Here is a 20,943-nt window from a genome sequence, read left to right on the forward strand (position 1 = left end):
CCAAGCAGGATGTCTCACCATCCTCACTTCTGAAGAGCATTCTGGCCACACTTCTTGCAAGACAGATTTGTTCTGTCTTCTGGCAGTCCATGGTACATTCAGTATACTTCATCAACACTAACATTATGGTGTTGGCACATAGTAGGTGCTCAAAAAATACATGTTGAATGAATTCAAACAAGCTCTGTTTCCACTGAAGCCTTTCATTTGTGATGGAATTTAACCCCAGTGCCTGCCCTCCCTCTCTCTGCTTTGCACTTTTAGTTGTGTTTAATGAGTGGTGAGATTATCCAGATGAGCCCCAAGATGAGCCTGATCTTCGAGCCAGCTGACCTTGAGCAGGCCTCACCAGCCACTGTGAGCAGGTCAGTCACCTTGTACACTGGCACCTTGGGGGACGGCATGGCCCCACTGACCCACAAGGGTGTGAGAGTGTCTCAAAATCCACAAACGTGATGATCTAGCATTTCACCTGCATTATTTCTTCTTACTTAGGTTGTTCATAAAATCAGTCCTCAACCCACATTGCTGGGAAGAGTCTGAAATTCAACACATCCTTTGGAAAAGAGCTTAACATTATCTCCCAAAACTGAACATTCATACACCTCATGCCCAGTAATTCTGTTCCTGAGGATATGCCCAAAAGAAGTTTTTGCCCACATATAATAAGATACCAAAACCAAACCCACTGCCATCAAGTCGATCCTGACTCATAGTGACCCCCATTGGGTTTCCGAGGCAGTAAATCTTTACAGAAGTAAATTGGCTAGTCTTCCTCCTGCACAGTGACTGGTGGGTTTGAACTGCCAGCCTTCTGGTTAGCAGTCAGATGCCTTAGACAGTATGCCACCAGGGTGCCTTTATAATAAGATACATGTAGAAGAATATTCATAGTGGTGTAGTTCACAGTAACAAATAGAAATTATTCAAATGCCTTTAACAGGAGTGAATGAATAAAGTTTAATACAGTCATACAAGAGGTATTTATGTAGCACTCAAAATAAATGAGCTATACTGACATGTAACCTATATGAATAAATCTTCATATCTTAAGGATAAAATCATAGTGCTATTAAGTAAGTCCAATATATTACATCTACTTCCATAGTGATATTGTCTTGGAAACCCAAGGAGGGGTCGCTATGTGTCAGGTCCAACTCTATGGCACATAACAACAACAAATATATTACATACAACATTGTGCCTCTTTTAAATGATTAAAAACAACTAAAATAAAAATATTTATGTTTTAGGCATATACCAAAAAAAAAAAAAAAAACCACTTCACTGCTGTCAAGTCAATTCTACTCATAGTAACCCCTCCTTGGGTTTCCAAGGTGGTATCTCTTCAGAAGTAGATTGCCCAGTCTTCCTTCCAAGGAGTGGCTGGTGAGTTTGAACTGCCAGCCTTCTGGAAATACTATAAAACTATGTAAAAAGGAAAGAAATCAGGGAACAAGTGACCATGAGATTAAAGATGTTGTGTTACTTCAGGGGAAATGTCAGGGCAGTAGGATTAGCTATGGCTACATGGTTATAAGTTATATGGTTATTATCCAAGATCCTAGCTTCTGTCTGGGTAGTGAGATCATGGGCACTTTATTTTATTACTGAAAATTTTACTTTATTACTGAAAACAATTAACTAGGAAAGGCCAGGCATGGGCTAATCGTTAGTGTACCAAGGAGGGTAATTAATCCACACCTGTGCACCTGAAGTCCATAAAAATAAAATAAAACCAGCCCACATTCCCAAAGGCAATGTGGTAGAATCCAAGGAGCACAATGCAAGTTAGAATGACTTGGGCTCCCACCCTGGCTCAAGCACTTGCCAGACCCCTTCCAAGTCACTTCAGCTCTCTGAGCCACAGTCTCCTCAAGTCTAAACTCAGGCCATGACACAGAATGTTTAGTGATTAAGGCCAAGCACAGTGCCAGACATGCAGTTGTTGCTCAGTAAATGGTAGCCAGTATTTGTAATCAACAAGACAGCATCCACATGCAACAGAATGAAAATTTAAAAGACACGTGTTACATAAAATGCTGCATGTTGGTACACAGGTATTTATGATAATAGCTACCACTGGTTAAGGGTCTTGTGCTGGACAAGGGAGCTCGGGCAGCACAGGGATTAACATTTGGCTGCCAACTGAAAGGTTGGCAATTCCAACTCACTAGCCACTCTGTGGGAGAATGATGTGACAGTCTGCTTCTGTAAAGATACAGCTTTGGAAACTGTGGGGCAGTTCTACTCTGTCCTATAGGGTATACTGAGTCAGAATCAACTCAGTGACAATGCGTATATGGTGGGTGTGGTGCTAAATTCTTTACTGTTATTTTCTTATCTAATCACTATAACAAGCTTATAAACCACTATAACAAGCTTACAAACCACTAACTCACTCACTGCTGTCACAAAAAAAAAAAAAAAAACCTCACTGCCATTGAGTCATAGTGACCCCCAATGTGTCCAAGGCAGTAAATCTTTAGAAGTAGATTGCCCCATCTTCCTTCCATGGAGCAGCTGATAAGTTTGAACAACCAACCTTTTGGTTAGCAGTCAAATGCCTTAGGCCACCAGAGCCACATTTTGTAGACAAGGACACAGAAATTCAGAGACGTTAAAGAAGCCTGCTTATGGGGTCAAACTAACAACAGTAACTCGAAAAATTAGATAAGATCCTTTGGGGACTGGTGAGTTCATGTTAATGAAGGAGAAACAACTTGGATAAGGAGGGTGAGAATTGTTGCACAATTCAAAAAATGTATTCAGTGTCTGAATTGTACAGGTAGAAATTGTTGAATTGATGTAAGATCTGTTGTGAATATTCTCAACAACAACAAAAATGAAATAAATTCTAAAAACAAGAAAGAAGGGAAAAAAAACCTAGTTACTAGGTAAAATCTGGGGCTGGGATTTGAATCCAGAATTCTCTGACTCTAAAAACCTTGTTCTCTCATCACCAGCACACTTTCCCTTTGGCCTGGAGATGGTGAGGAGTCTGTGCCCCAACCCAAGCTCCAGCTCCTTCCCTTGCCATGACTGCCCTCATTTGCCTCCCTCCTCTGTGAATGGGAGCCCAGGTGTGGGCCAGCCTACCACTGTTTGTGCTTGCCAGGTGTGGGATGATCTACATGGAGCCACATCAGCTAGGCTGGAAGCCCCTGAAGGAGTCATACATGGACACGCTGCCCCCCATCCTCACTGGAGAGCACAAGGAATTGGTGAGACCCTCAGGCCCCCTCCCTCTCTTCTTCCTAACTTCTCATCTCAAAGGCCCCCCAGCTGCTCTTCATCATCATGGTTCCAAGAAGCAAGAAGAGGTAGGGGTTTCCCTGCCTATTCCCCTTACCTTGATTCCTGGCTGCCTGCTATTTTTCCCGTTTTCTTTGTGTGGGATGGGGTGGTGTAATGGAGTCAATTCCTCCTTCTTCTTTCACTTTCTCCATCCCTCCTCAACTTCCGTGGAAAATTCCAGTGCTTAAAGAGCCATTCTGTGGCAGAAGGAAGGTCACGCCTTCCCCATTCCCCTCCTAGCAGAAGCATCTCTAGAAGTTGCCCATGAGATGGACCAAGTTAGGAAGAGTTGTGTCCCTCTCTGCCTGCCACTCCCCGTCCAAGTAACCCAACTCCATACTTCCTTTCTCTAGGGAGCTAGAACTAGTTGGGAATGCTTTTACTGTAGCTCCTAAGAGTTACTTTCTTCTTTCCAAAAAGAGGTGTGAAAGTTCAGGTTAGGCAAACACTGGCCACGCCCTCAGACTATGGAGGGAGGAAGAAGAGAATCAAGGAAAAGACATGTCTGTGGTGCCTCTTGTCCTTTTCTACAGTAATAGAGAGCCTTTGGAAAGTCTTCCACTGAAGCAGTGAAGAAGAATCTGAGTCAGGGCCTGTTCCTACTGTAGAAACACTTTGGGGGAATGATGTGGGATGGCCCTGTGCCTGTCACCACTTACATTCATGTACCAAAACACCGAAACCAAGCCCACTGCCATCGAGTCAGATCCCACTCGTAGCGACCCCTCCTTGGGTTTCCAAGGCAGTATCACTATGGAAGTAGATTGCCCAACCTTCCTTCCAAGGAGTGGCTGGTGGGTTTGAACCTCCAGCCTTCTGGTTAGCAGTCAAGTGCCTTAGGCACTATGCTTCCAGACCTGTAGGTTTGAACCAGTTAGCAGTCAAATGCCTTAGGCTCTACACCACATTCATGTACAGTATATATAAACACAGAGATTTCTACAAACACAAGTGCACATACACACTCAGGGACCAGTCTTCGCACACATATCCTGAAAATTACCAAATCCTCACACATCTAAATTCCTCCAGAGACTTCCCAATATCCTTAGCACAAAATCAGTACCTTATTAGGGTCTACGAGGATCTCATCTGTCCCGGGCCTTCTCTTTGACCTCATTACCTGCTCTCTTTTCAGGTGCAGTTCATTATTCTCCACTCCTCATGTCTTGTTTTTGTTTTGAGAAAACCTCAGGTCTTACCAACCAAAAGGTTTTGCACTTTTGATTCCTCTCCCTGGGAAGATTGCCCTAAGTCATCTCATGGGTGGCTCAACCTTGCATCCAGATCTCTGCATAAAGGTTTCGTCCTCCAAGAAGACCTCCTTGACTACCATGTTTAAACCCTTTCTTTTATTCTCCATTGTAGCACCCTTATTTCCTGCTAGTACTTTCTATGACCTATAAAATTTCCTTGTTTGCTTAGTTGTTTATTGTTTGTCTCCTTCCTTCCCCAGACTGTAAGCTCCATGAGAGCAGGGACCTTGTCTATCTTGTCCATCATTAAGCTTCAGTATGCAGGACAGTGTAATTTGTAGATGCTCAATGAATTTGCTGAATATACCACACATCCATGTATACACACATAGTCTCTCTCTATATATATAAGTATATATATATAAATATATACACATGCATCTATACACGGGTACTTACATGTATACATACCTCGAGTCCTTGGGTGGTGCAAATAGTTAATGTGCTTGGCTGCTGCCTGAAGGTTGGAGGTTCGAGTCCACCCAATGATGACTCAAAACAAAGGCCTGACAATCTACTTCTGAAAAATCAGCCATTGAAAACCATATGGGGCACAGTTTTACTCTGACACACGTGGGGCCTCCAGGAATCAGAGTTGACTGTGTGCCAACTTTTTTTTCACATCTGTGTATGTATTTACTGATGTTTTGCCTGCTTCTAAAAAAAAAAAAAATTAAGGTAATTTACAGTGAGAATCACAATTAAAGTATAACAAAAGTGGAAAAATACTAAGGGGAAATGTGAGTCCAGTGATTTAAAAAAAAAAAAAAAAAAAGTTAAATTGGGTGAGGGAGGCAATTTTATATCCCCTCACAAAATGAGTAAGAAAGGAAAGAAGGAAGGAGGGGGGTGGAAAGAGGAGGAAAGGAAATAAGTACATAAATTACTGAGAATGAACCCCAAAGTTAGCTCTGCACTCCCTATCACTTTAAAAAGGCTGGTTATTTGTAAATCAGTTGTTTGGAATTCTTAGCATTCTTATAGAAACAAAGTCAGACACAGTGGCTGGGTCCTCAACCTAGCTCCTACATTCTGTTGCTGAACCATAATAGCTCTGAGCCTTACTGAGTATTAAGGTCTGGGCAGTGGGATGGAAGGGTGGGATAGGGATGGGAAACTGAGTTCAGTATGGCCTGTGGGCTGTACAGTCTTAGGACCATTAAGGAGGAAGCTAGGGGCAGAGGTTTGGTGCCAGTGGGCTTCCCCCTATGTATCTACATTCAAAAGTAATCAGCAATCTTACAGTACCTCCAGCTTCCCCTAGATGGACTCAGCTCTTGATCTTCAAGTTACTTTTTGGTAATGTCTCTAGATCTCACATAGCTTTCTGCTCTTAGGTTGATGACATGTTCATGTGGCTCGTCCAGCCCTGCCTGGAATTTATTCGCCTTCAGTGTAGATTTGTGGTCCAAACGTCTCCCATCCATCTTGCCTTCTCAATGATGAGGCTGTACTCCTCTCTGCTTGGTAAGTGCTACCCATGATTCTTAAGCCAAGGGGAGGTTGAGATGCAGCAGCCATTTCCTCTGCTTCTACCCGTCCTTTTCCCCTGTGAGTTACAATGGGACAAGGCTGTTTGGTCCAGAACAAGCTAGCTTTTGAAATGTAGATAGTAGAGTTTGGTGGAGTCAGTGTGTTTAGACGTTAGCTTTGATTTGGGCGTTGATTTGCTGGGTTGTGTTGTTAGAAGAAGCTCTGGTAGTGTAGTGCCTAAGGCATTTGACTTCTAACCAGAACACTGGCGGTTCAAACCCACCAGCCACTCCTCGGAAGGAAGGTTGGGCAATCTACTTCTGTAGTGATACTGCCTCAGAAACCCAAGGAGGGGTTGCTTTGGTCGGATCTGACTCAGCAGCAGTGAGTTTGGGTTTTTGGGTTTGGTTGTTGTTAGGTGCCATGGAGTCAGTTCCAACTCATCTGACTCTGTGTATAACAGAACGAAACACTGCCCAGTACTGTGCCATCTTCACAATTGTTGCTGTGCTTCAGTTGCATTGCAGCCACTGTGTCAATCCATCTCATTGAAGGTCTTCCCCTTTTTGCTGACCCTCTACTTTACCAAGCATGATATTCTTCTCCAGGGACTGGTGCCTTCTGATTACATGACCAAAGTACAACAAATGAAGTCTGGCTTCTAAGGAGCATTCCAGCTGCACTTCTTCCAAGACAGATTTGTTCATTCTTCTGGCACTCCATGGTATTTTCAGTATTCACCAACACCATTCATTCATGTGCATCAGTTCTTCTTCAGTCTTCCTTATTCATTGTCCAGCTTTCGCATGCTGGTATCCTTGTGCAAATGACCCTATCTTTTCTCAACTTAAGTTCCTCATCCACACATGGGAATAATAATTCCTGTAGCTCTTTGACTCTCAGGGCTCTACTGGAGAAAAATAAATGTCGGTGATATGCAGGAATTTATCTTACACATAAAGATTCTGAAGAAAAATACGGAAGTTTCCTCATGTTAAGAAAACTTACATCACAAAAGTATAAATTCACAAAACACACAAATACACAGTCATGTATAAAAGAACTGATCACATTAGTTTCTAAAAATTAAGAAAGTTCTGCAAGGCACTTAAACTGATGGTTCTATGATTTATATACTTCCTATGGTTAAATCAGATACCTCTATAACTTTTGTCCATAAATCAGTTTCACGGATTCTAATGGGCATGACAAAGGATGCGTCCATTTGGAGAAGTTTTATTGAATGCCATTTCTTTTTCAAGATGACATATAATTCAAACTCAAGATGGATCTTCTTTATACCTTCTAGCACATGAACTTATTTTCTTACTCTATTTCTTTCAAAGACATTGAAAGTATGGATCAGAAATTGTTATATGGAGAACAGTTGAATGATCCTTCCTTTGGCTGAAGGTTATTTGATTTTTCTAAAATGAAATGTATGAGCAATGTTTTCAGAAGTACACCATTACAGACTGTGTCATATATTTGTATTCATTTTAAAAATTTACATACTTTCCCATGCTCTGTCTACTGTTCTTGTATAGTATGCTCTCAGAGAAAAAAGACATCAACGCCAGAAATAGACTTACTGTCCCTAGCTCTGAGTGTCCTCATCTCTTACTTTCCCAAATCTATAGCTGTGAATCCTCTGGGGAATGCTCGACTACACACACACTAAACACTGGAGACGAGGTTTGAATGCACATGTGTCTGATTCCATAGCTCTTCACTTTTCACTCTGTCAGTGTTCAAATGCAAGAACATGGCACCCATCATAACATCATTAACGACTTTGAGATAAGTAAACTAAAGGTTCTTTTAACTTTCTATTTTGGAATAAATTCAGACTTACAGCAAAGTAGCAAGAGTACTGACAGTCATGTATACCCTTCACCTAGCTTTGTTTTTTTCTTTCACCTAAACATGACACAATGATCAGAACTAGGAAATTAGCATAGTTGTGTTGTTGTTAGTGCTATAGTGCTGGCTGCAACTCATAGTGACCCTGTGTACAACAGAATGAAATACTGCCTGGTCCTGTGCCAGCCTCACAATCTTTGCTATACTTGAGCCCATAGTTGCAGCCACTGTGTCAATCCATATAGTTGAGGGCATTCCCTTTTTTCACTGACCCTTCACTATACCCCACATGATATCTCCAGGGAATGGTCCCTTCTGCCAACATGACCACAGTAAGGCATTTGACTGCTAACCAGAAGGTTGGCAGTTGAAACCCACTAGCCACTCCACAGAAGGAAAATGGGGCAATCTACTTATGTAAAGATTTACCACCTCTGAAACCCAGTGGGGGTTGCTGTAAGTCAGAATCGACTCAATGGCAGTGAGTTTGGTTTTTGGTTTTATTAACATGGTTATTGTACTATTAACTAAACTACAGACCTTATTCAGATTTCACCAGTTTTTTTCATGAATGTCCTTTTTCTCTTCCAGTATCTAATTCAGAGGGAGCTCTGGTAGCATAATGGCTAAGGCACTTGACTGCTAACCAGAAGGCTGGCGGTTCAAACCCACCAGCCACTCCTCGGAAGGAAGATGGGGCAATCTACTTCCATAGTGATACTGCCTCGGAAACCCAAGGAGGGGTTGCTATGAGTTGGGTCCGACTCGATGGCACATAACAACAACAACAACAAATCTAATTCAGAATGCTGCATCATACTTAATTGTTCCTTCTCCTTATTCTTGTTATGTGCTACCCTCAGGTCAACCCCTGACTCATGATGACCCCATGCCAATGGTATGGAATACTGCTTAGTCCTCATGATTGGTTGTGGATTGGACCGTTGTTATCCATAGGGTTTTCAGTGGTTGGTTTTCAGAGCTGGATAACCAGGCCTTCCTTCCTAGTCCGTCTTGGTCTGGAAGCTCCCCTGAAACCTGGTCAGCATCTAAGCAATACATAGACCGTCGCTGATGGATGAGTGGCAGCTGCACGTGAAGTACATTAGCCAGAAATTGAATCTGGGCCTTTCTCGTGGAAGGCGAGAATTCTACCACTGAATCATCAATGCCCCCTCTGTCTCCTTAGGCTCTTCCAATTTATGACAGCTCCTCAGTCTTTTCCTTGTCTTTCATAATCGTGACACTTGATGAGCACTGATCCGTTATTTTATAAAATATCTTTTGATCTAGGCTTGCCTGATACTTTCTCATAATCAGATTGAGGCACTTGTGCACTTTTGGTTAGAATAACACAGGATGTCTCATTCTCAGTGCATCCTGTCGTGTACATGGTGTTGATGTTGATCTGTCTTAATGCTAGTGAAGTTAACTTTGATAAGAGCCACATTTCTCCACTGTAAAGTTACTAGTTTTTCTTCGTGATTAGTAAATATCTTGGGGGAGATACTTTGAGACTTTGCAAATAACCTCTTTTTCCTCAAACTCCCCCATTGTTTTAGCATCCATTAAGGGATCTTCCTGCAATGATGACTGGTTTGTGGTTAATAGAAGTTATGGAAATTCTCCACTTCTGTTTTCTTTTTTCTATTTCTGTTCTTTCTACATTTACAAATTAGGGTTCTTCTGTAATGAAAAACTGTTCTTCTTTCCTGTTTACTTACTTATTTAATTGTTTGTTGATAAAAATATGGACTCATGGATATTTATTTTATTCCATGGTTTATAATCCAGTTCTATCATTATTTTGTTGCTCAAAGGACTGAAGATTCGGAATTCTTTCAGGTTGGCTCTTGTGTCCTTGTGACATGTCCCCATTTTCAAGACTTCCTTATTTTCTGATACCACAAGATGTTCCACACTCATCCTGTATTTTTCCTGGCTCAGTGCTTTCTGTAATCAATCACTTCTCTTAGAGAAGTTTTTTATGTTGATGAGGGACGTTTAGAAATCAAGATCTGCATGCTAAGGGTGCTCATTGTTACTGAAGAGGAGCGCCAGATATTTTTAAATGTTACTGGAAGGACAAGCAGCAGGAAAGTTCTAGGAACTAACTGAAGCAGGAAGACCCAGGAGCAAAGCCTCCTGGGTAACCATAAGCAGCATAGGTAGAGGGTAAGTGTTTGAAGGGAACAAGAGGAATGTTAAAAGGGAGGAGGGCACATTTAGAGGAAAACTTTCATCTAATTGTCAGTTTTTCTTGCACTTATCCTTTCATCTGAAAGAAGAAAGTATACTGCTGTGCCTTGCTACTCAAAGTACCAGCTTAGGAGCATAGGTAGCATCACTTCGGAGCTCATTAGAAATGAAGAGGCCCCACTCAGGCCCCACTCCAGACCCACTGAACCAGAATCTACATTTTTATAAGATCTCTGATGATTTATGTGTGCACTAAAGTTTGAGAAGCACTGGTTTAAGGGTCAAGAGTCTGGGCTTTGGAATGATTCAGGTTTGGATTCAAATCTAGCTTCACTGCAACCTAGCTGTATGATCCATGGCCTCCTGTAGTTACAGATTACTGTAAAATGAGGACCGCCATGCTTCTTTTCTAACTTTGTTATGAGCATTAAGTTAAATAAAGATGGTTGTACAGAAAGGATCTGGCAGTGTGGCCTCTCAGCTGGTATCAGTCCATCACAGGCGAAACCAGCCAGTTCATGTCCTGTGTATCTGCGACGTCACTGTGCACTCTGCCCTCTTTTAGATGAAATCAGGAATGTGGAAGAGGAGGAAAATGAATTATTTGAAGGCCTGACAAGCCAACAGATCTTCCTCTGGCTGCAAGGCTTATTCCTCTTTGCCTTGGTGTGGAGTGTGGCCAGTACCATCAATGCAGACAGCAGAAAGAAATTTGATGTGTTTTTCCGCAACTTGATCATGGGCATGAATGACAACCACCCAAGGCCCAAAAGTGTCAAACTCACCAAAAACAACATCTTTCCAGAAAGAGGTAATTTAGTACCTGTTTATTGTGCTCTGTATCATAATACTTTGGATCCTGTTTTCTAAACTTTGCCAAAAGTTGTGGACTATGTAAGCAGACATTTACAGAAACCAAGGAAGATTCTGTAGCTTGCCTGGTGAGTTCATTTCTTTAGAGCTGCCCAGTGTATGCCCTGAAGTGAGGGTCTTATGGGGTGTTTTAACTGCTGTCCTTATTTATTAAAATGTACTGTAACATTTTATTTTTATTCAAAACTTAACGCACAAAAATTTGGCAACAGATACTGGTGATGGTTGCACAATATGATGAATGGAACTAATGTCACTAAATTGTACGCTTGAAAATGTTAAATTGCCAAATAGGTCCCAGGGAACAGAACAGAAAACATAGCCACTTCTGCTTTTCTTAGTTTCTTTCAGTCCTGTTTTATGTACTTACATATCTTACATCATGGTGATCATGCTATTAATATTTCTTTTAATTTTGTAATTGTAATCTAATAGAATATGGAAACATTTCCCATTTTGGTACATACATTAGCTTCAAAATTGTCACCTTAGTAGCTGTAAATGTTGTCTGTGTGTGACATCCCTTACTAAAAAATTGAATGAGGTTTCTCTTAATTAGCTTTTACTGCTTTTTCTTCCCACCCAAGTAGTATTTGTGCATTATATAAAATTTGGAAAATACAGAGAAGGCAGTAGAAGAAAATAAAGACTAATGGTAATCCCACTCTTCACAGATAATCACTTTTTTATATTTTTTTCAAGTTTTTTTCTATGTATATATTTAAACAAAAAGATGGTAATACTTTAGATACTTTCCAAATAGCTTTATTTTTTTGTGATTATTAAAAAAAACATATTAAGGGCAATGAAGTCACTTCCTAGGATAATGGCAATCAATATATATTGAGATGGATTTGGGGTACACAGATAGGTGCATTTGTCAAAACTCAGTGAATATGTACTAAATGTTTATGTACTTCATTGTATGTAAATTTTATTTCAAAAGGAAAAAAGTAAATATTGATGCCTTGTTAATCATGCACATGCTGAAGTATTTAGCAAGCCCTGATGATGCAGTGGTTAAAACACTTGACTGCTAATTGAGAGGTTGGCACCTCAAACCCACCAACTGCTCCATGGGAGAAATGTGGCAGTTTGCTTTTGTAAAGATTTGCAGCCTTAGAAACCCTATGAGGCAGTTCTACTCTGTCCTATTGGGTTGCTTTTAGTCAGAATTGATGGCAATGGGTTTTGGTTTGGTGAAGTATTTAGGGGCAAATGTGCAGATGTCTTCCATTTACTTTGAAAGTTGTAAAAGGAAAGACTAAGATGAATTAATGGATGGATAGGGGGATGAACAGGTATATGATAAAACAAGTAAAAAGCTAATGGTAAAATCTAGAAGGTGAGTATCCAAATGTTCACTGTGCAATGTTCTCAGTGTTGCTGTGTGTTTGGAAGTTTTTGTGATAATAGAAAAATGAATGACCAAGTAGGTGCCACTGCCCTTCCCTCTCTCCCTGGCACACCTGGCACACTTGATGCGATGCATGATCAGCCTGTTACAGGAAATGCACTGAATCCCTGTGCCATTCCATTAGTTAGATAATAGTATGTTCCTTCTTATTTTTCAAGAAAAAAATAAATGTGAATAGATAATATGATAAAAGAAAGAAGATACAATTAAAAACAAACAACCACCACTATCATTTTGATGACCATGCTCATAGACATTTCCCTATACATCTGTGCATATAGAGAAATTTTCACAAATATGAGATCATTCTGTACTCACTCTTTATAAACCTGAATTGTTTTCACTTGATATATTGCAAACATATTTCTACTTTGTTCAACAATTTTTTCTATAACATAAATTTTAATGATTGTGTTAAAAATTGACTGGACGTACCATAATGTGTTCAACCCATCTCCTTTTTAGAAAGGTTAGCAATACTGTAGTAAGCAACATTCTGGTAGCTATGTATTTTCATAACCCCTGATTATTTCCTTAGGACAATTTCCTATGAATAAAAATACTGAGTCAAAAGGTCAATATACTTTTCATGTTTTAATTTCCCTTGTGCCCTCACCAACACCGTTATTACCCTTTCTGACATCACAGGTGATTTCAAATGTGAAAATAGTATCTTATTGTTTTAACTTTCTGCTCTTTTTTTTTTTAATTAGAAGTGAGGTACATTTTTTGTTTTTAATATTTAGTGGTTGTTTGTTTTTCATATGTTCTCTTGTTCTGTTTATGTTCTTTGTTTAATGGTGTGGCCTAGTGGGTAAGACATTTGTCTGCTAACCAGAAAGTTGGCAGTTCAAACTCTCCAGCTGCTCCATGGGAGGAAGATGAGACAATCTACTTCTGCAAAGCTTTACAGCCTTGGCAACTCAGTGGGGGTCACTATGAGTTGGAATTGACTCGGTGGCAGTGGGTTGTTGCTTGTTTGTTGTTTCTTTGACATGATAGTCCCGAATTAACAGGCCATGTCTTGATATTGATCTCCTTTTGTTTACCTTACCTGGAACACGATGAGTCCTTTCAGTCAGCACAGCCAAGTTTTCTTTTATTGTATCTTTGATTTTGGCTTTCCTTCCATTAGTTTTAAGGAGCTTTGATGGTGTAGTGGGTAAAGCATTTGGCTGCTAATCAGAAGGTCAGAGGACAAACCCACCAGCTGCTCAATGGGAGAAAGATGAGACTATATACTTTTGTAAAGATGTATAGCCTTGGAAATTTAATGGGCGTCACTATGAGTTGGAATCAACTCAGTGGCAGTGGGTTTGGTTTTGATTTTGATTTTCCATTAGTTTTAGTCCTCCTTATGAATTAGAGTTGATTTGATGACAATGAGTTTGGTTTGGTTTTTTTGGGAAAACCAATTGTCTATTAATTGCCTCCTGTCCTCTGGTGTCTATAACTATCATCCTCTCTTTCCTTGTTCTCATATGTTTGTCCTTCCTAAGTGGGCTGCCCCTTCTTGTCATTAATATCAGTAGCCCACAGCTTCAATTATACTCTTTACAGCCTTGAATGTTTTCATTCTGCTGTTGTATTTTTTATTTTCTTGTCCTCCTTTCTTAGTATAATGATTAAGAGCATGGGCTGTGGAGTCAAACTGAAAAGCTTGAATCCTGTCTCCAACACCACTTGGGTGACCTTGAAGAACTTAATTAACCTCTCAGTTTTATCAACTATAAAATGGGAACAATAATTATAGTAGATATTTATGGTGCTCTTGTGAAAATTAAATCAGTTAATACATCTTAAAAACATGTAGATTAGAGCCTGGTTATACAGTGAATAAATATTAAAAATTGTTATTGTTAGTAGAGCTGACAAGGGACAAGGTTGTAGTCACTTCTTGGCCACAGCCAGCTACCCAGAAGGAGCAAGTAGTTGGACCTGTGGGCTCAGGACCATGGCCGCAGGGGACATCAAGCTCTATTGGCATAACATATACTACACAAAAACATTGTTTCACATCCTACATTGGTGAGTAGCAACTGGAATTGTAAAAGCTTGCAAGCAGCTGTCTATATGCAATGATGGATCTCTCCTCATCCAAAGCAAAGAAGAATGAAGAAAACCAAAGATGCATGGAATAATTAGTCCAAAGGACTGGTGCACCATGTAATCCTCAGCTTATATGAGACCAGAAGAACTAGATGGTGCCTGGATACCACTGTCAACCACTCCGAGGGGGATCTATGTAGGAGATCCTGGATAGAGTGGGAGAACAATGTGGAACAAAACTCAAAATCATAAAAAAGGGGGGCTTAGATCAGATTTGTGGGGTTTGCTGGTCTGATAGAGCCTGGTGGAACCCCTGAGACTATGGCCCCTAGTTTCCCTTCAGGTCTGGAGTTGAACCCACTTCTGTGTCTTCCAGCCAAACAACTCACAAGCATATGAACTGAACGTTTACATTTACATTTACTCCTTGGAGAGATCAATCATGGGAGAATGGAAGGGCTGTGTATGCACAGGGAGACAGCTCAGGGGGCAGAAGTGCAAGGGAAGGAAGGACAGAGGGAAGAGATAACCATGGGGAGGAAGTGGGAAGAGAGCTGTTGCATTGTGGGAAATTGCAGTCAATGTCATGAGACAAAGTGTATGTGAACTGCTGTATGGAAAATGAATTTGTTCTGTAAAATTTCACCCAAATCACAATAAAAATTTAAAAAAAACATTGTTACTGTTGTTACTGCCATCATCTTTATTAGTTGATCCTTCACTCATTCTTATGTTATTGCATTTCCTTTTTATCTTAGTTTGTTTCTCTTTATGACTTTCTGAGTCTATTTTATAAAATAAATTATTATTATTTGCACCCTATTGAGGATACCAAGCAGCTTCCTGAAATCTTGTTCTGAATCCTGCATTAAATAAGGATTGGAGGTATGCCCTTCAGGTTAAACTCCCATATGATATTCCTTTACCTTTTTATGCACTATTTTCAGGAGTCCTGGTGGTACAATGGTTAAGTGCTCAGCTGTTAACCAAAAGGTTGGCAAATTGAATAACTCAGCAGCTCTGCAGGAGAAAGACCTGACAATCTGCTATAAAGATTACAACCTAGAAAACCCTATGGGGCAATTCCACTGTGACACATGAGGTTGCTGTGAGTCAAAAATTGACTCAATGGCACTCAAAAACAAGAAAAGATCGTTTAGGGCTTGGATCCCTATTTACTAAAAAGGAAAAAAAAAAAAAAGGAACATGATATATATTACACTATTTTTTTCACAGGTTCCATGTGATATTTTCCATTTTCCCCTCTTTCACAATCAATCTGTTCATGCTCTAGGTCCACAGAAATGGTGCATGAATTGGCCTTGATTTCACTCTTGGTCCACTTAATGACAACATCTTTCTTTCTCCTCTGAGCTGGAGGTCAGATGATGTGCACAGCTCCCAGTAAGTTTCTAGGTAACTTTCCCCCTATAACATCTCCTGTCAACTGTGATGGCATCATTAAGGAAAATCATTCATCACTGTTTCCATCCTCAGCCTGAAAACCAAACCAAACTAACTGCCATCGAGGTAATTCCAACTCATAGTGGTCCATGCTGGGTTTCTAAGGCTGCAAATTTCTGCAGAAGTATATGGCCCCATCTTCGTTCCATGGAGTGGCTGGTGCATTTGAACCACTGACCCTTTTGTTAGCAGGTAAATGCCTTATCCACTACATCACCAGAGAAACCACAAATCTACTTCCTATCAAAATATATTTTCTTTTCCTGGACATTTCATCCACATGGAATAATACAGTATGTGCCTTTTATGTTTGGCTTTGAGTATATTTTCTTACACTCATCTTAAAAGAAGCTTAAAATTCCTTTTTAACCTTTCTACAAGGGTCCATGCTTAAGAGTCTGATGGTGAGGGCTCTAAAGATTCCTTCTTGATTGGATGGCTGCGCTTTCCATGGTTGGAGCCCTGAGGAAATGGATTTCTCAAATAAATGGTAGAGGAACCAAGTTGGAGGATGTACATTCAGAAGAGCAGGCAGAGATCCTTTAAATATCAGGTTCACATCACCTGACATAGAGCCTTGTTTGTCAACCCAGGGAGTCCCTTGAACAGAAAGTACTAAAATCCCCTCTCTTCACCCATTCATTGGGTGCACTTTGAAGATTCACTGACTTTCTGAAGAAAAGTGTACTTTAATAAGGGGGAAGTCAGCACAAAATGATCAAGGCAGAGAAAGACTGTGGGAAAAGCACAAGAGTTAAAGGCAACGGAGGACTTCTAGTAAGATGGTGGAACAGGCAGGTAATCTACACAGACCCTCTTCAACAAAGAAAAGAGAAACCAATTCACACAGATAACAAAAATAATGCTGGAGCCCTGAGCTTTGAAATGAAAGATACAGTGAGTAAGGAGACAAATGGAGCTGTGGACTATCAGGAGGCCTGACAACACAGACAGCCTGAATATTTCCAAGTGATGTTGTTGTTGTTGTTGTTATGTGCCGTCGAGTCAAACCCGACTCATAGCGACCCCTCCTTGGGTTTCCGAGGCAGTATCACTACGGAAGTAGGATTGCCCAACCTTCCTTCCGAGGAGTGGCTGGGGGGTTTGAACCGCCAGCCGTCTGGTTAGCAGGCAAGTGTCTTAGCCACTATGCTACCAGAGCTCCTCAAGTGATGTTAGGACCTGAGAATTAACCTAAAAATTGGCCCTGCTCACCAAGGGCTGCATGGACTACTGTGTGGGTAGCTTATGAATGAGGAGAGAAACAGCAAAAAAGGAGACAAACTGAGCTGTGGAGTTTTGGCTGTCCAGAGGGTGCAGCAGTTTTGAATCTTTACAAGCAGCAGCTGAGTGCAGCCTTTTTCAGTGTTTATAAGCAGCAGCCATTTTGGATATTTAAAGTGACAGTATTCTTGTTCAGATTCCAGGGACCTAAGAATATGCTCCAATTGCCAAAGACAACACAGATACAGGAGGCTGATGACGGAAAAGGAGACAGCTGATGAGTGCATAAATGCTGCCAACTATCAAATAGAGGAGCACAGTACCCTGCTTACTCAGATACATCCAAAGAAAACTAAACTCTTCAGTGAATCACTCAAACATACAATCACCAATTAAATATAAACACAAAAATGTCACAATGTCTTGGAGACAACAGAGCATCACAGTCCACACAAAGAAGCAAGATAAAGCAGGAGAAACAAGGCACCAGGATACAGACCCAGAACACATCCCTGAGGAAGAGGCAGCATTGCAACTCCCTGATAAGGAATTCAAAACAATTTTATTTAGGTACCTTCTATGGACTGAGAAACAGATCACTAACAAAATTGAGGAAAACACAAAACCCTAGAACAATTTCAGAAGCCAATACAAGAACAAAATGACAAAATAAATGAAAAATTAGAAATGACACAAAATCTCCAAATAGAAATCCAGAAGATTAATACTAAATTTTCAGAAATAGATATCACATTGAATGGACAAAGGAGTAGATGTGAGTTAATGGAAGACAGAAATAGTGAGATTGAAGACAAATACCTCAATAATTCTTTGGAAAGGGATTGATCAGAAAAAAGATCAAAACAAAATGAAGAAAGCCAAAGGTTCATGTGGGATACTATCAAAAGGAATAACCTACCTGTAATTGGAATTCCAGAACAGGAAGAGACAAATAAAACTACAGAGAAAATTGCCCAAGATTTGTTGGAAAAGAATTTCCCTGATATGATGAAAGACAAGACTATATCCATTCAAAAAGCGCAACAAACCCCAAATAGGTTAGACCCCAAAAGAAAACCACCAAGACATGTCATCATCAAACTCATCAAAACCAAAGACAAAGAAAGAATCCTGAAAGAAGCATGGGAAAAACGAAAAGTTACCTACAAAGAGAAACCAAAAAGACTAAGCTCTGATTTCTTGGAAGAAACCATGCAGGCAAGAAGACAATGGGATGGTATATATAAAACCCTGAAAGAAAAACATTTCCAATCAAGAATTATATACCTAGCAAAACTGTCCCTCAAATATGATGGTGAAATTAGGACATTTCTAGATAAGCAGAAATTAAAGGAATTTGTTAAAACCAGACCAACCTTGCAAGACAGGCTAAAGGGAGTCCTTTGGACAGAGAACCAACAACAGCAAACAACAACCAACCATTAACACAAGATTGTGAACATGGAACAAAAGACATCAATTGGCAAAGAAGGACAACTACAAACCAAAAAGGGGGGGGGGATTGTGTAGTTACAGAACTTCTAAATGGTGGGAAGTCAAGACAATTGCAAGATAGAACATACTGTTTTAAATTTGGGAAGAAAATTAAAAATCACAGGATAACCTCAAAGAAAAATGATAAAACTTCACATCAAAAAAAAAAAAAAAAAAAAGCCAAGCACAAATATTTAGCAAATCTAAAACAATAGCAATGAGGGAAGTGATAACATGATTTGTAAATGAAACGAGCTGAGGACAGAAAATTATACAGAACAAGAAATCAGTAACATCACAAAAAAACACATAACAGAATGGCAGCAATCAATTCCTACTTGTAGATCCTTACATTGAATGTCAATGGATTAAGTGCACCACTCAGGACACAGAGAGTTGCAGACTGGATAAGAAATCATAATCCATCATTACGCTGTATACAAGAGACACACCTTAGAGAGAAAGACACAAATAGACTGCAACTCAAAGGTTGGGAAAAGACACATCAAGCAAATGGCAACCATAAAAAACCAGGAGTGGCAATATTAATTTCTGATAAAATTGACTTTAAAACAAAAACCACAATAAGAAACAAGGAAGGACATTATATAATGGTTAAAGGATTGATTGAACAAGAGGACATAACCATAATAAATATCTATGGACCCAATGAAAGAGCCCCAAACTACATAAACCAAGCTATAACAGATTGAAAAGACAAATAGATGACTCCACAGTCATAGTAGGAGACTGTAGAACACCACTTTCAATCAAAGATAGAACAACTGGAAAGAAACTCAACAAAGACAGAGAAGAATTAAACAATACAATTCACCAACTTGACCTTAGAGACAGCTACAGAGCACCTCACCCAACAACAGCACAATATACATTCTCTTCCAGTGCACATGGAACATTCTCCAGGACAGACCATATGTTGGGCCACAAAGTAAGCCTTAATGATTTTAAAAACACTGAAATAATGAAAGCATCTTCTCAGATCATAATGCTATAAAATTAGAAATCAACAAGAGGAAGATCAACAGAAAAAGAGCAAATGCATGGAAACTGAATAACACCCTCCTTGAAAATGACTGGTAATAGAAGAAATAAAAAATGAAATTAAAAAATTCCTTGAGTCAAATGAGAATGAAAACACAACATACCAAAATCTTTGGGACACAGCAAAAGCAGTGATCAGAGATCAATTTATAGCAATAAATGCACACATCAGAAAAGAACAAAGAGCCAAAATCAACACTTTAACCCAACATTTCCAATGATTAGGAAAAGAGCAGTGAAAAAAAAAAAAAAAAAAAAAAGCCTACAGTCAACAGAAGAAAAGCAATAATAAAGATTCAAGCAGAGATAAATGAAGCATAAAAAAGGAAAATAGAAAAACCACTAAAAAGGAAAATAAAAAAGAAATAATAAAGGTTCAAGCAGAAATCAATGAAATGGAAAATAGAAAGACAATAGAAAAAATCAACAAGAAGTTGGTTTTTTAAAAGATTAATAAAATTGACAAGCCACTGACAAAGTTAACAAAGGCAAAGAGAAAGAGAATACAAATGACACAAAGAAGAAATTAATTTGGTGACATCACAACAGAACCAACATAAGTTAAAAGGAGAGTATCAGGATACTATGTAGAACTGTACTCCAACAAATTTGAAAATCTAGGACTTCCATAGTGATACTCCCTCGGAAACCCAAGGAGGGGTCGCTATGAGTCAGGGCTGACTCGACGGCACATAACAACAACAACAACAGGAGAAATGCACAGATTTCTAGAAACATAGAACTTACCTAAACTAACATAGACTGAGGTAGAAAAGTTGAACAGACCCACAACAAAAGAAATTGAAAAGGTCATTAAAAAAATTACCCTGGCCCAGATGGTTTCACTGGAGAATTCTACTGAATGTTCAGAGAATAACTGACACCAATACTACTCCAAGTATTCCAGAATACAGAAAAGGATAGAATCCTCCCAAATTCATTTTATGAAGCAAGCATAACCTTCATATGAAAACCAGGCAAAGACATCACTAAAAAGGAAAATTACAGACCAATATCCCTCAAGAATATAGATGAAAAAAATCTTCAACAAAATCGTACCCAACAGACTGCAACAACATATCAAAAAATAAATAAATTATGACCAAGTGGGGTTCATAGCAGGTATGCAAAAATGGTTCAACATTAGAAAAACAATCAACATAATTTATCACACAAATAAAACAAAGGAAAAGAACGAGATGATCATATCAATCAATGCAGAAAAGGCATTTGATAAAATCCAACACCCATTCCTGATTAAAAAAAAAAAAA

General features: G+C 39.6%; 1 protein-coding gene across 1 annotated transcript in view; it reads left to right on the forward strand.

Annotated features, from left to right (window-relative positions):
• DNAH3 (dynein axonemal heavy chain 3) overlaps positions 1-20,943 on the forward strand; it is a 308,795-nt gene that overhangs the window by 204,806 nt on the left and 83,046 nt on the right. The window contains exons 36-39 of the mRNA XM_042783203.1: positions 265-365; positions 3,119-3,224; positions 5,891-6,020; positions 10,654-10,899. Of these exons, the coding sequence (XP_042639137.1) occupies positions 265-365; positions 3,119-3,224; positions 5,891-6,020; positions 10,654-10,899 (583 nt within the window). The remainder of the gene's footprint in view (positions 1-264; positions 366-3,118; positions 3,225-5,890; positions 6,021-10,653; positions 10,900-20,943) is intronic.

This window comes from Orycteropus afer, unplaced genomic scaffold (genome assembly GCF_000298275.1).
Source record: "Orycteropus afer afer isolate SDZICR_OR568_19922 unplaced genomic scaffold, OryAfe1.0 scaffold00732, whole genome shotgun sequence".
Classification (NCBI taxonomy): domain Eukaryota; kingdom Metazoa; phylum Chordata; class Mammalia; order Tubulidentata; family Orycteropodidae; genus Orycteropus; species Orycteropus afer.